General features: G+C 38.6%; 1 protein-coding gene across 1 annotated transcript in view; it reads left to right on the top strand.

The window, feature by feature from the left end:
* Window positions 1-12,377, top strand: part of TRPM6 (transient receptor potential cation channel subfamily M member 6) — a 140,035-nt gene that overhangs the window by 65,647 nt on the left and 62,011 nt on the right. The window contains exons 15-19 of the mRNA XM_078062325.1: window positions 141-275; window positions 1,677-1,957; window positions 3,007-3,235; window positions 6,224-6,373; window positions 11,744-11,890. Coding sequence (XP_077918451.1) covers window positions 141-275; window positions 1,677-1,957; window positions 3,007-3,235; window positions 6,224-6,373; window positions 11,744-11,890 — 942 coding nt within the window. The remainder of the gene's footprint in view (window positions 1-140; window positions 276-1,676; window positions 1,958-3,006; window positions 3,236-6,223; window positions 6,374-11,743; window positions 11,891-12,377) is intronic.

Raw genomic sequence — 12,377 nt, 5'->3', positions numbered from 1 at the left:
AGAGACAGAATCTTTGGATACTTGGTAGGATACAATATTATACTTTGTTTTCATTACTGTCTAGAAATGAAATGTTAATTGTTACCATGATAATCTTTTCCCTTTTTGTTTTATTTTAAAAATAAAATAACACCTGCCAGCGAGTGACCAGTTTTGCTCAAAGCCTTTCCCAGCCCCCTCTTCACCGAAGACACCCCTCAGGAAATAGAAATGAATCTGCAGAAAGCACGCTGCATTCCCAGTTCATTAGAACTGCCCAGCCTTACAAATTCAAGGTACCACTTATTTCTTTTTATTTTTTATTTTATTTTATTTTTTTTTAAGATTTTTTATTTATTTATTTGAGAGAGAGAGAATGAGAGAGAGCAAGCACATGAGAGGGGGGAGGGTCAGAGGGAGAAGCAGACTCCCTGCCGAGCAGGGAGCCCGATGCGGGACTCGATCCAGGGACTCCAGGATCATGACCTGAGCCGAAGGCAGTCGCTTAACCAACTGAGCCACCCAGGCGCCCCCCACTTATTTCTTTTTAGATGTGAAAATAAAATTGTTCTTGCAGGCTAGACCATTTCTTCATTTAAAGTTGGAGAAGGGAGCTACAAGTAGGCCAGTTATAAGTACCATAAACAGATGGGTGCAAGTCAACAGCAAAACAACAAGTGAGCAATGTGAACAATATTGTTAATCCACCTCTCCCCATATTACCTCAGTCCCACTTTTCTCTGGGGATGAATGTGTTTGCTGAAGAGTTTCTATATAGATAATTTCTATGTTCTATGAAAGAGGTTTGCTTTCCATAGCTCCTAGGATGAAAGGATATTTTATAAAATTACCCTTGATCACCATCAATGGATACAAATTTCCTTTTATTTATAGAAATAGAGGAAATGTATAATTTTCTCTCTTATCTCTTTTTATTAAAAAAATTATCAAATCCTATTATTTACCAGGCATTATGTTGGGTGCTTAGTTGAATTTGGGATGCAGGTGGATGAAGAAGGTATAATAATGACAGAGAAATGACCCCCCCTCCCCAAAAGTAATAGCCGTATTGCCGTATGATGATGATGAATATTGAAATAGAAATACATACATAGTGATATAGAAGAACATGGGGGTTAGGGAGTGACATTTGAGATGAGCTGTAAAGGGTTAGTTTACCTGGTGGAGAATAGTATTGCATTATTACATATTACTATTACTAGAGGAATATAATCAGAATAAAGGAAAGGAAACTTAAAACCAATCAGGTTGGATGCATGTTGGCAATGCTAGTGACATTTTTCTAAGGGAAAGATAATTTATTTATAAAGTGAGTTTAGAGTTGTTGTTTTTTTTTTTATAGTTCTCATTTATCCAATAGTTATTTCAGCCCATTTCCTTGAGAAATTGAAAACTGTCATGTAGTTATTGAGTCTATCCCAAAGGTGTAGTGTTTCAAGTTGTGCTGAATGAACACAAGGTATCTCAGTGTGTGGGCCCTGGATCTATCGGACACAACAAGAAATAGATCACCTAAAAGGCTAAAATTTTGGTTTCTGGTTTATAAAATTGTATTGTTATTTCCATCTCTTTTCAGAGACTTAAAAAATATTCTTAGGATACTGGATATGTTTCATTAGGTCAAATATCATGCATCTGACTCTTTGGGTATCCGTTCCTATTTTATTTTCCAACAGGAAAAGTCTGTAGTCCTTCGTAAATCAAGGAAGAAGTCAAAAGAAGAACAAAATATATCAGATGACCCTGAGTCCACTGGCTTTATGTACCCTTACAATGACCTGCTGGTTTGGGCTGTGCTAATGAAAAGGCAGAAGATGGCCATGTTCTTCTGGCAGCATGGAGAGGAGGCAACGGTGAAGGCAGTGGTTGCCTATAAACTCTACCGAGCCATGGCCCACGAAGCCAAGGAGAGCAACATGATGGATGATGCCTCAGAAGAGCTGAAAAATTACTCAAAGTAGGAGTTCTCTCTTCACTTCATACTAAACATCGACAGTTCTTAGAATGGTTAGACACTTTTATCTCCCTCGCCTTAGAACTTGTAAGATGCGTGGACTTGCCCAGCATTTCCTGGGCTCTCCCATAAATCAGGGTCTTTAGGTATTTCAAGGTGCTTTGTGGAATCAAGGGAAGAAAGGTGGCCCTCCAGTCAGGAGACCTGGCCTCTGGTCCTCATCCAGCTGTTTAATAATTGGGCAACTCAGCCGGCCAGATTTGGGGACTCTTGTTTCCTCACTAGAAGGTTCAGTTAATGATTTTGAAAATCCCTTCCAGCTCTCAAACTCTTTGACACTAAGTGAAATGAAAACTTGTTTACTTTTAGTACCTCTCAGGCAGGGAAACAAATAAATGTATTATGTACCAAAGAACCAGGGCACGATGGCAAAAGATAGAAAAGTTGGGAATGGTTTTGATTTTTTGAATACTCAAGCATTATAATAGTGAGGAAAGAAGGGGAGCTAGAATTCATAAAAACTAATGTCTAATTGTGATTTTAAAAGTTCTGGAGAATAGCAGTGTCTACTTTTTAGAGAAAACAACCTACCAGAAAATGTCTCCACATCTAGTTTCTTACTTAAGTCATCTATGTATTTTCTAGAATATGTTTTTAAAAATGTGGCCCCATGATTTCCCTTAATTCCTTACTCAATATTGAACAGTCTTTTCTGTCAAAAAATTCTTTATTTGGTTTTGTCAGGGAGCCCCAAACCAAGCTATATGTAGTCTGTTTTGCGATGTGGACAGGCTTCTCCCCATGGGTAGATAGCTCAACCACTCCTGGTGCAAACCAAATTCTGTATGCTGCAGTGTAAACCCTCCCGCAAAGGGAGAACGTCCATTTCCTGAGCAGCAACCACTTTGAAATAGCTTCTGCAGTCTGAGGTTATTATGTTGCTGTTCGTTTTTTTGTGTTGCTCTTTCCCGAGTCTCACAGCTGATCTTTTTAAATGTTTCTGGGACTCTGACCTGCATTTGTTTTTGCCACTCACCACTGTGTCATCACAGACAGTTCGGCCAGCTTGCCCTGGATGTGCTGGAGAAGGCATTCAAGCACAATGAAAGAATGGCCATGAAACTGTTGACCTATGAACTCAAGAACTGGAGCAATTCTACCTGTCTGAAACTGGCCGCATCTGGAAGGTTGCGACCCTTCGTTTCGCATACTTGCACCCAAATGCTACTGACAGACATGTGGACCGGGCGCCTGAAAATGAGGAAGAACTCTTGGTTAAAGGTACACTGACAACATAACAATAAAAAAAAATTTTAAAAAATAAATAAATAAAAATAAAGGTACACTGACTTACAGAGAACAAACTGGTGGTTGCCAGCGGGGAGGGTGTAGGGGGTTGGGCAAAATGGGTGAAGGGGAGTGGGAGACACAGGCTTCCAGTGATGGACTGAATAAGTCACAGGGATGACAGTGGACCATAGGGAATAGAGTCAGTGGTATTGTGATCGTGTTGTAGGGAGACAGATGGTAGCTACGATGGGCAGTGAACACAGCGTAACCTAGAGGTGTCAAATCGCTGTTCTGTACACCAGAAACTAATGTAAACTTGTGTGTCTACTTCAATTTAAAAAAAGTATATTTACTTTCTAGAATTTAATATTTGTTTACTCTGAAGGTCTGTACTCTTGAGTTCATTTTTCCCTTGTTCTGGAAGAATCAATTCAGGAAAACCAGTTAGTATCTTTGGTTCTCACGGATGAGCTGGGATCTCCCCAGTGGAACCTCAGACAACGACGTTAATAGCCTTTTTAATGAGACAAATTTCAGCTTAGGAATATTAATCAATAATACATTAAATAAAATTAGCAATTGCTGTTCTGTTCATCCAATGTGATGTTTGAGGGAATAGATGCTCATTTTATAAAGCTGCCCTGAAACACCTATTTCCAGATTCTTCTATCCGTTATAGTTTGGCCTCACCTCTCATCTTGAATTATCAAGAATAATTTAGTTAACTACTAAAGACATTTAACTTTTGACATCACACCTAAGCCTAAAGCTTTAGGTTATGGTCAAGCTTATGAAGTACATATGCTTATAAAACTGAATAAAAGGGGATAAAGCATGAGCATGAAAAGCAACGTTAGACTATATATATATATATATTTTTTTAAGATTTTATTTGTTTATTTGAAGGGGGAGATAGGGAGAGCAGGAACACAAGCAGGGGGAGTGGGAGAGAGAGAAGCAGGCTTCCCGCCGGGCAGGGAGCCCGATGCGGTGCTCGATCCCAGGACCCTGGGATCATGACTTGAGCCGAAGCCAGATGTTTAACAACTGAGCCACCCAGGCGCCCCAACATAAGACTATATATTTTAATTGTACTTTTCCTACAGCTTTTAAAAATGTCCGTCCCAAATAGAATGACTTCCCTAAAACTATTTTTTTGTTGGACACACTATAGAAAACACAAAGAAATAAGACATACCATACCAAATATATAAAAGAACTTGCACATTTTAAATCCACCAATGAGACTGCAAAAATAAGAGAGATGTGAGCCAAAAATTATTTCACATAGATTCCTCTTTAAAAAATACTGAAGAAGTAACAGTTATTTGTAGACGAAGTTCTCCTTTGATCTGTTTTGATTTCAGCCTTGGAAATGATGAAGCAGAGAAGTGAATGGGCCCACCTCTAGCTACACAATCTCTGACAATAACTCTTTTTAAATGTGTAGAGAACAAGATGGGGTATAGATGGCTGGAAGTTTGAGCAATAATTTTCCCCACGACTTGTTTTTTCTGTACAGCTGTGGGGAAAATTATACCATTTTGCTTAATACCATTTTGTTCCTCATATACATTATATCAGTAAAGAGACCTAAATGAAGCAAGACTGAATGTTTTGCCCCCAAAAGTAGTGAGTGGACAAAGAAGGCTGAATTAGCTACTTAAAATCTCTGAGCTGTGGGACATTGCTCTCCATGCCTAGATCCTAATTCATCAGTGCTTGGCTACGAGTTTTTCTCCCTCTTCCCCTCCCCCCTGCTCGTGCTCTCTCTCACTCTCTCAGAAATAAATAAAATCTTAAAAAAAATAAATATTTGTGTAGGATGTGAGATGAATCTAACTGAAGGTGACGCTTGTTATGTTTTTATGTTCTTGATTTTATTTATTTTTTAAGATTTTATTTATTTGTCAGAGAGAGCACAAGCAGGGGGAGTGGCAGGCAGAGGCAGAGGGAGAAGCAGGCTCCCCACTGGGCAAGGAGCCCAATGTGGGACTCGATCCCAGGACCCTGAGATCATGACCTGAGCCCAAGGCAGACGCTTAACTGACTGAGCCACCCAGGCGTCCCTATTCTTGATTTTATAATATGAATAAATTTTAATGTGTTTTATGGGATAATAACTACCTAATGGCTTTAAAGAATTATGAAAGCAATATGCTCATGTTCATTGAAAAATAATACTTCTTGCTGCCCTGCCCCGAGGGATAAATAATAACTGTGTGGTATACAGATTTTTAAACCTTTAAATGCATATCTGTGTATGCACATATGTTTTCTAATTTTTAATTTTCTTTTTGTACAATAATGGGATCACACCATATATATTATTATATACCTTGCTTTTATTCATTTAACAATATAACTTGGATATTTTTTCATTATACTAAAAAGTGTCTTTATCTTTTTTTTTTTACATTTTATTTATTTATTTATTTATTTAAAAGATTTTATTTATGTATTTGACAGAGAGAGAGACAGCGAGAGAGGGAACACAAGCAGGGGGAGTGGGAGAGGGAGAAGCAGGCTTCTCGCTGAGCTGGGAGCCCGATGCGGGGCTCGATCCCAGGACCCTGGGATCATGACTTGAGCCGAAGGCAGTCGCTTAACCAACTGAGCCACCCAGGCGCCCAGTGTCTTTATCTTCTTAATGACTGCATAATATTCCACTGTTAGGTTGTCCCACACCTGCTATCCCTCTATAGAAAGATATATAGGTTGACAGATTTTTTTGCTATTATACATAACCCTGCAATGCATGTCCCTATACACATATGCTTGCATTTCTGACGATTTCTGGGGAAGACACTGCTAGATTTGGAATTGAGTCAAAAAGTACATATAGAATCAGGGTATCAACTGAATTAGGGATTGGTCTGGTGCTTTGTGTACATTAAAATCTTCATTTTGTGATTTGACTACTACTCATGCCTTGTGTTGTAATCCTTACTACTTATTTTGCTTTATTTTCTCTTAAAGATCATCATAAGTATTCTTTTTCCACCCACCATTCTGTCATTGGAATTTAAGAGCAGAGCAGAGATGTCCCATGTTCCCCAGTCCCAGGACTTCCAGTTTGCATGGTATTATGGCGACCAGAACCCCAGCGCAAAAGAAAATGCTTATATGGTTAGTACGATATCATAGTGAGCTCGGTTTTCATGATATTGACTGCATACCAATATACACATGCACAGAGTTTGCTTATTAAACAACGTATTTAATGATCTTAATCATATTATCTGTGATTGGGTATAGCATGTATGATACATCTAATTAACCCCCATATATGATTAAGCAAAATATCCCATTTCTTTGGGAAAGAACGTCTTTATTATATCTTGACAAATGTTTAACTTTTCATTTTCCTTTGTGACTAGTAGAATAAATAGAGTTACTATTTCTCGAAAGTGACAATGAGGAGGGGAGCCTGGGTGGCTCAGTCGGTTAAGCGTCAGACTCTTGATTTTGGCTCAGGTCATGATCTCAGGGTTGTGAGATCAGCCCTGCATCAGGCCCTGCGCTGGGCATGGAACCTGTTTAAGATTGTCTCTTTTCCTCTCCCTTGGCCCCTCCCCCTCCACTCTCCCTCTCTAAAAAAAAAAAAGAAAGAAAAGAAAAAAAGAAAGTTATAATGAAGAATGCCTCATATCCTTAAAAATATTTGTAAAGGTTCAGGTTTAGGTTTTGCATTATCTTCACTGTTCCATTCCACAATTTTTTTTTTTTCATTTGTTATATCCTGTGACCAAATAATTTTACTTGAGTTCCCGGATGTATATGTTTTCCTGAGTAATTTGAACTATGCTTTTGCAACCTGTCTTCACTGGAGAGTCTCCAGGTGCTGTCTGTGCATGTATTTTTTGCTTTTTATGTCTCAGCGTGTATCATTGCTTATAAACTTATTACTGTAGGTGCAGTGAATGTCTTCCCTGGTATTTAATACTTTAATGAGGCATCTTTAGCATCTTGTTGGATATGCTTTTGCACTTCTGAAGTATTTGTTACAATATTTAAAAATGCACTCAAGAAGTATTAAATGAAAAATAAGTAATTATAATTAGTTTGTATGGCTGACATCTGTTGTGATTGGGTGAGCATCCATTCTAATTGGTTAATGCCTTTACCAGATCAGTTGTTAAGTATTTTGACTATCGTGCCTGCCTGGGTATATATGTATTCCTATCCTCTACCCTCTCCCCCTTCCTTCCATCCTCACTTTACTAAGCCTGATGGTTCTATCTGGGATTCTCAAAATACAAGATGGCAGGTACATTCTAACTTCTGTGGAATGTGTAAGCAATTATCTTACAAACTGGGCTAATCAAGTTGTTACAATTGTGATTGTACTGGCTAAATGATATGGTTAATAAGCTTAGACCATTTCAAAAATTTTTAAAGGAAAGATAAGAAATGCAGTGTTGACTTAACACCTTTACAAATAAAATGAAGTCTTTACATGTGAGATATTTTGTTTGATTTTGCTTATTTATACATTAACATTTAGTTTGTTGAAATGAAAAATGGAGAGAGTTGCCTTTCTAGGCAGATAAACCTACCTACCTGTCTATCTATCTATAAACAAATATGTAAATATGTTGGCACTTGGTAGCAAATAGTACTTTGTAAGTGGATGTAACTTCACTCCTGGTTTCTACAAGGTTCATGGAAAGATAAGCTCTCACAAACACTTAAGGCATTGTAGATGGCTGGAACATTCCACTAAGTAGTTGTTCTTAAAGGGAAGCTTTTAGAGAAGGAAGTCCTTCCTTAAATGGCAAATAATGTGCTTTTAACATTAAAAAATATAGTAAGTTCTCACAGTTTTCTGAAAAATCAAACTTTGGCTCTAATGTAGTGGTCCTGTTTATGACTTTGCCCACCTGGATGGCTTGGACATGACCATATTGATTTATTAATTCATTGAATATTTAATGGCCACCGTCCATGTGCCAGACAAGATACGATGTTCTGGATCACTGCAGTAACTAAGGCAGACGTGACCCCTGCCACCATGGAGCTTATAATCAGAGAGAATATCCATGATAGATACCTCAGCATTATTCAATTTAAAACTTTTATTAAAAAGTGTCTCAAACCTGCTCTGTTATGAATGGATTATAATCATGGTAACAGTGTTCTTTTGTTTTTGAGTTTAACCAGAGCAATAGTTTTTGATTACCTGCTTTGTGTTTGGAATGTTGCTAAGCAGAGAGGAGGGGTGGTATCAGCATGGGACATGGAAGATTTCACAATGCTGATTACATATGATGTGCTCGATTAGTTGAGGAATACAATTTGTGTTATATATTTTGGGAGGAAAGTGAAGACAGGTAAGACATAGATGTTCTTTTAGCAGGTCTTCATGCTCTGGCCCTGTAGTAGTAGTAGTGGGTGGTAATGAATATAATGAAAGCACCACTGGTAATTGGAGAAGGAAGGCCATTGTCCTGAAGCTGGATAGACTCAACTTCTGCATTTGCCTCATGAGGTTTTATAAAAAACCTTACTGAAGCCTCTACAGGCAAAAGAACTTTGCCATGAGAACTCCCAATCTTTCTAGCTGCTAATCCTTTGAAAGCATGACTTTTGAGGACATGAGCTTTCTCAGGAACAGATTGTAGCGAGATGGCAGAATGGCTTAACTAGAGGAAGAAGAAGATTCTTCTCATTTGGTGTCAGTCAGTGAGGATTACAGATTGGTGGCAGCTTCATGCATGAGGTGGTAGATAAGCTGAGACTTGACGACGTGTGGAAATAGCATTTCTGTGGGAAGACAGTAAGTAGGGGTATAGAGGCAGGAAATGCAAGGCATCTGTCAAGCATCGTAAGTTCTATGGTTTGGCTAGAGTCCAGGTTGTAGTGGATATGGGACAAGGAGGGAATATTTGCAGGTATGGCTGGGACAGTAGATTGAGGCTAGATCATAGAGACTCTTGTATATCTTATGAAGGAATGTGGTGTTTTTTCTGTAGGTAATGGATAGCCAGTGGATGCACATGACCAGAGTAGCAAGATGATCTGACCACTAGGAAAATTATTCTGTCTCCAGTGTATAGGATGATGTAGCAAGAAGATAGGCTGAAAGCAGGGAGAGCATAGACAGGTGTAACCATCCAGATGAGGAGGATTAAGGGATTTGGCCAGAGTTGGTAGCAATGGCCATGGAGAGGAAAAGAGAGATCTTAAGTGAAGAGTCGGATAATGTTTGAACCTGGGGCATAGATGAAAGGAAGATAGCAAATATGACCGAGAGGTTGATGGTTAAAACAAGGCCATCTTGAAGGGATACGGGGATGATTGGAAAAGGAGCAGGTTTGGAAGGAGAAAGACAAGTTTAGTCTTAGACATGTTGATAAACCACAATGAAAAAGTATTTTCTAAAGTTGAACAATAATCTGTTTTATCAGAACATCATTAAGTGGGAATGACGATAGTTATAACAATGGAAAATAGGTATGAATTGTGGTAGAGGTGATTGTTGTAGTTATAATTTTATTCTGTGTGCCTGCTGATCAGATTCTTGTTAGAAAGAGGAGGGAGAGAGGACAGGGGAGAGAGGAGAGGGCTGGGGGAGAAGGAGGGAGGGGGAGAGAGAGAGAGTTTGATTATATTGAGATTTGAGTCGAATAAAAGCTAGTTAAGTGAAATATTTCTGTGTTTACCTTCTTCTAAGGTGGGGGAGGGGGGCAGATGTCCTGAATCTGAATTTATATTCTTACATTGTCTTCATCATGGTAGTTGGTGTCTTGGAGTTCAACTCAGAGAGAGGCTTAATTAGAACTTTATAATCCATACCGGGGCGCCTGGGTGGCTCAGTCGTTAAGCGTCTGCCTTCGGCTCAGGGCATGATCCCAGCATCCTGGGATCGAGCCCCGCATCGGGCTCTCTGCTCTGCATGAGGCCTGCTTCTCCCTCTCTCACTCCCCCTGCTTGTGTTCCTGCTCTCGCTATCTCTCTCTCTCTCTGTCAAATAAATAAATAAAATATTTAAAAAAAAAAAAAAAAAAGAACTTTATAATCCATACCAAACTGTCAAGAGTAAGTAACACCTAATGAGAAACTCCTAGAAAAAAATAATAAGAGAAGTTATTTAATTTACACAGTCATTACTAAAATTGCTTTCTGGGGTCTTTTTGAAGTGGTACTGATGTCATTGAAATCACAGTAAATGATGACTTTTCTCATTGGTTCTAAGCTATTTTAACTCTAGGCAGGTTCAAACCTGTTAGGAACCAGGTCAGTTCCTACACCTTCAGGTCACAATGCCAATTTCACTGCCCAAAATGATGTGAATGACAGCAATCATGCACTGAGATGGCCCATTCCAATGCCTGAAGCCTCAAAAATTACATTTGATCAGTTTTATGGACAATTCAAGCAACACTTGCTTTATTTCTTGGCTTGTAAAATCTTACCAGTCTTGCAGGGGTGACACTAGAGAGACATCTTTTGTGGATAGGTTGAAGAAAGGTACTCATCTAAGAGGCATCAGAGAACATTCCTTTCTTTTAATATTTTTTCAGATCACACAAGTAGTGGATTTCCTGTTTAAAGATTAGAACCACACAGAGCTCTATAAACTGGGGTGACTTCTCTTTTGCTTCTCTTTTACCATCCCTAAGTTCCTTCTTTCCAGAAGCAACCGGGCTACAAGTGATTTTTTTCTTTTCTTTTCAGTTCTTTCCTCCCTCCTTGCCCCCCCCACCCCTTTTAAAGGCTTTTTCTCTGTGCACACCTGTGTAGTCCATCACACAACCACTTGTCTGCCACAGAGATACTTACTGCTCATCACCTACAAGGATTAACTAACCTCTTCGGACTGACATACACATTTTGAGAAACTGATGAAAGATTTGATGCTTTCCCTAGGAAAATGCATGTACAACAAAAATACTTGCATGTAGTCACAGGAGGTTCAAGGAACTCTGGAAGCTCTGACAGTTCATGAACTTCAGGCAAAGCATGTCTGCTATCCAAGCCAGAATTCTAAAACTAATGCTGTGCCCGACTTTCCTAGGAATTGGAAACTGTATCACTAATGGGTGTCCATTTTGTCCTCCTCTATTATGGAAATAATTTTATTATCTGTTAATGATTTCATGGGGATTTTATGATATTTTTAGGTTCTAAAATACTGATAAAGGAGACTAAGCAGAACAGGAACAGGGACAATTTTTAAATCCTTGGAACTATTCTTAGTTTGACTAGGTTTCCTGGTTAGAGACTTAGCTTGCATTTTGAGAGATATCCTGTGCTCCTTACTTAAAAGCCAAAGATTTACACAATACACATAGTTTTCTTTCCTTCCAAAACTAAGATTATAATTTGGCAGGTGGGTGCCCAATTAATTCCTAATATATTTATTAGGAGGATTAAGGGATTTGGCCAGAGTTGGTAGCAATATATACACACACATATATATGATGTATTTTGGATGTTTGCAAATGTCAGTATCTTACTTAAGGCTCTGACAATGAATGATTATTTATTTTGCAGAAAGACTGTGATTTGGAAAGAGGCCCCGATGAGAAACTAGATGAAAATCACCATTTTGACTTAAAGAGCAATCCCCAAAGCCTTCCATGGACCAGGAAAATCTATGAGTTCTACAATGCTCCAATTGTCAAGTTTTGGTTTTATACGGTTGGTCTCATTGCAGCAATTAAATATAGTCTTTGTGCTGGCCAATAGTTGATCATGATTTTGATAATGATATGCCTGGTTTGCCAACTTGTGATAAAATGTAGAAATGCAGGGAGAAAAAAAAACGAGAATGACAAAGGGGGTAGGAAAGAAGAAGATTGGAGGGAGGTGAGGAAAGGTTAGAGCAGATCTCTCCCACTATGGGATTGGAAGAACAAGCACTTTCTTCTTTCCTGAGTGCTTCCCATTAGCTCTGCTGGGACCGAGCACTTGAAACTTTGTGGAACAAGCAGTTAATGACAGTGGTTGTAGAATTAAGTGATGGGGTGGATTCTTTTCTCATCTTGGGCAAAGAAATCAGCAGTTGAATTGATTTATTATTTGGTAGGAATAATGTGTAATATAGACAAAAATTGCAAAGTGTTTGCTTTTTGTCTTCAATGACATGATTATAAATACATAGAGGACAATAAAATTTTATTTTATA

This window comes from Halichoerus grypus, chromosome 14 (assembly GCF_964656455.1).
Source record: "Halichoerus grypus chromosome 14, mHalGry1.hap1.1, whole genome shotgun sequence".
In the NCBI taxonomy this organism is placed as follows: domain Eukaryota; kingdom Metazoa; phylum Chordata; class Mammalia; order Carnivora; family Phocidae; genus Halichoerus; species Halichoerus grypus.
This window is presented reverse-complemented; position numbering and strand designations above follow the sequence as displayed.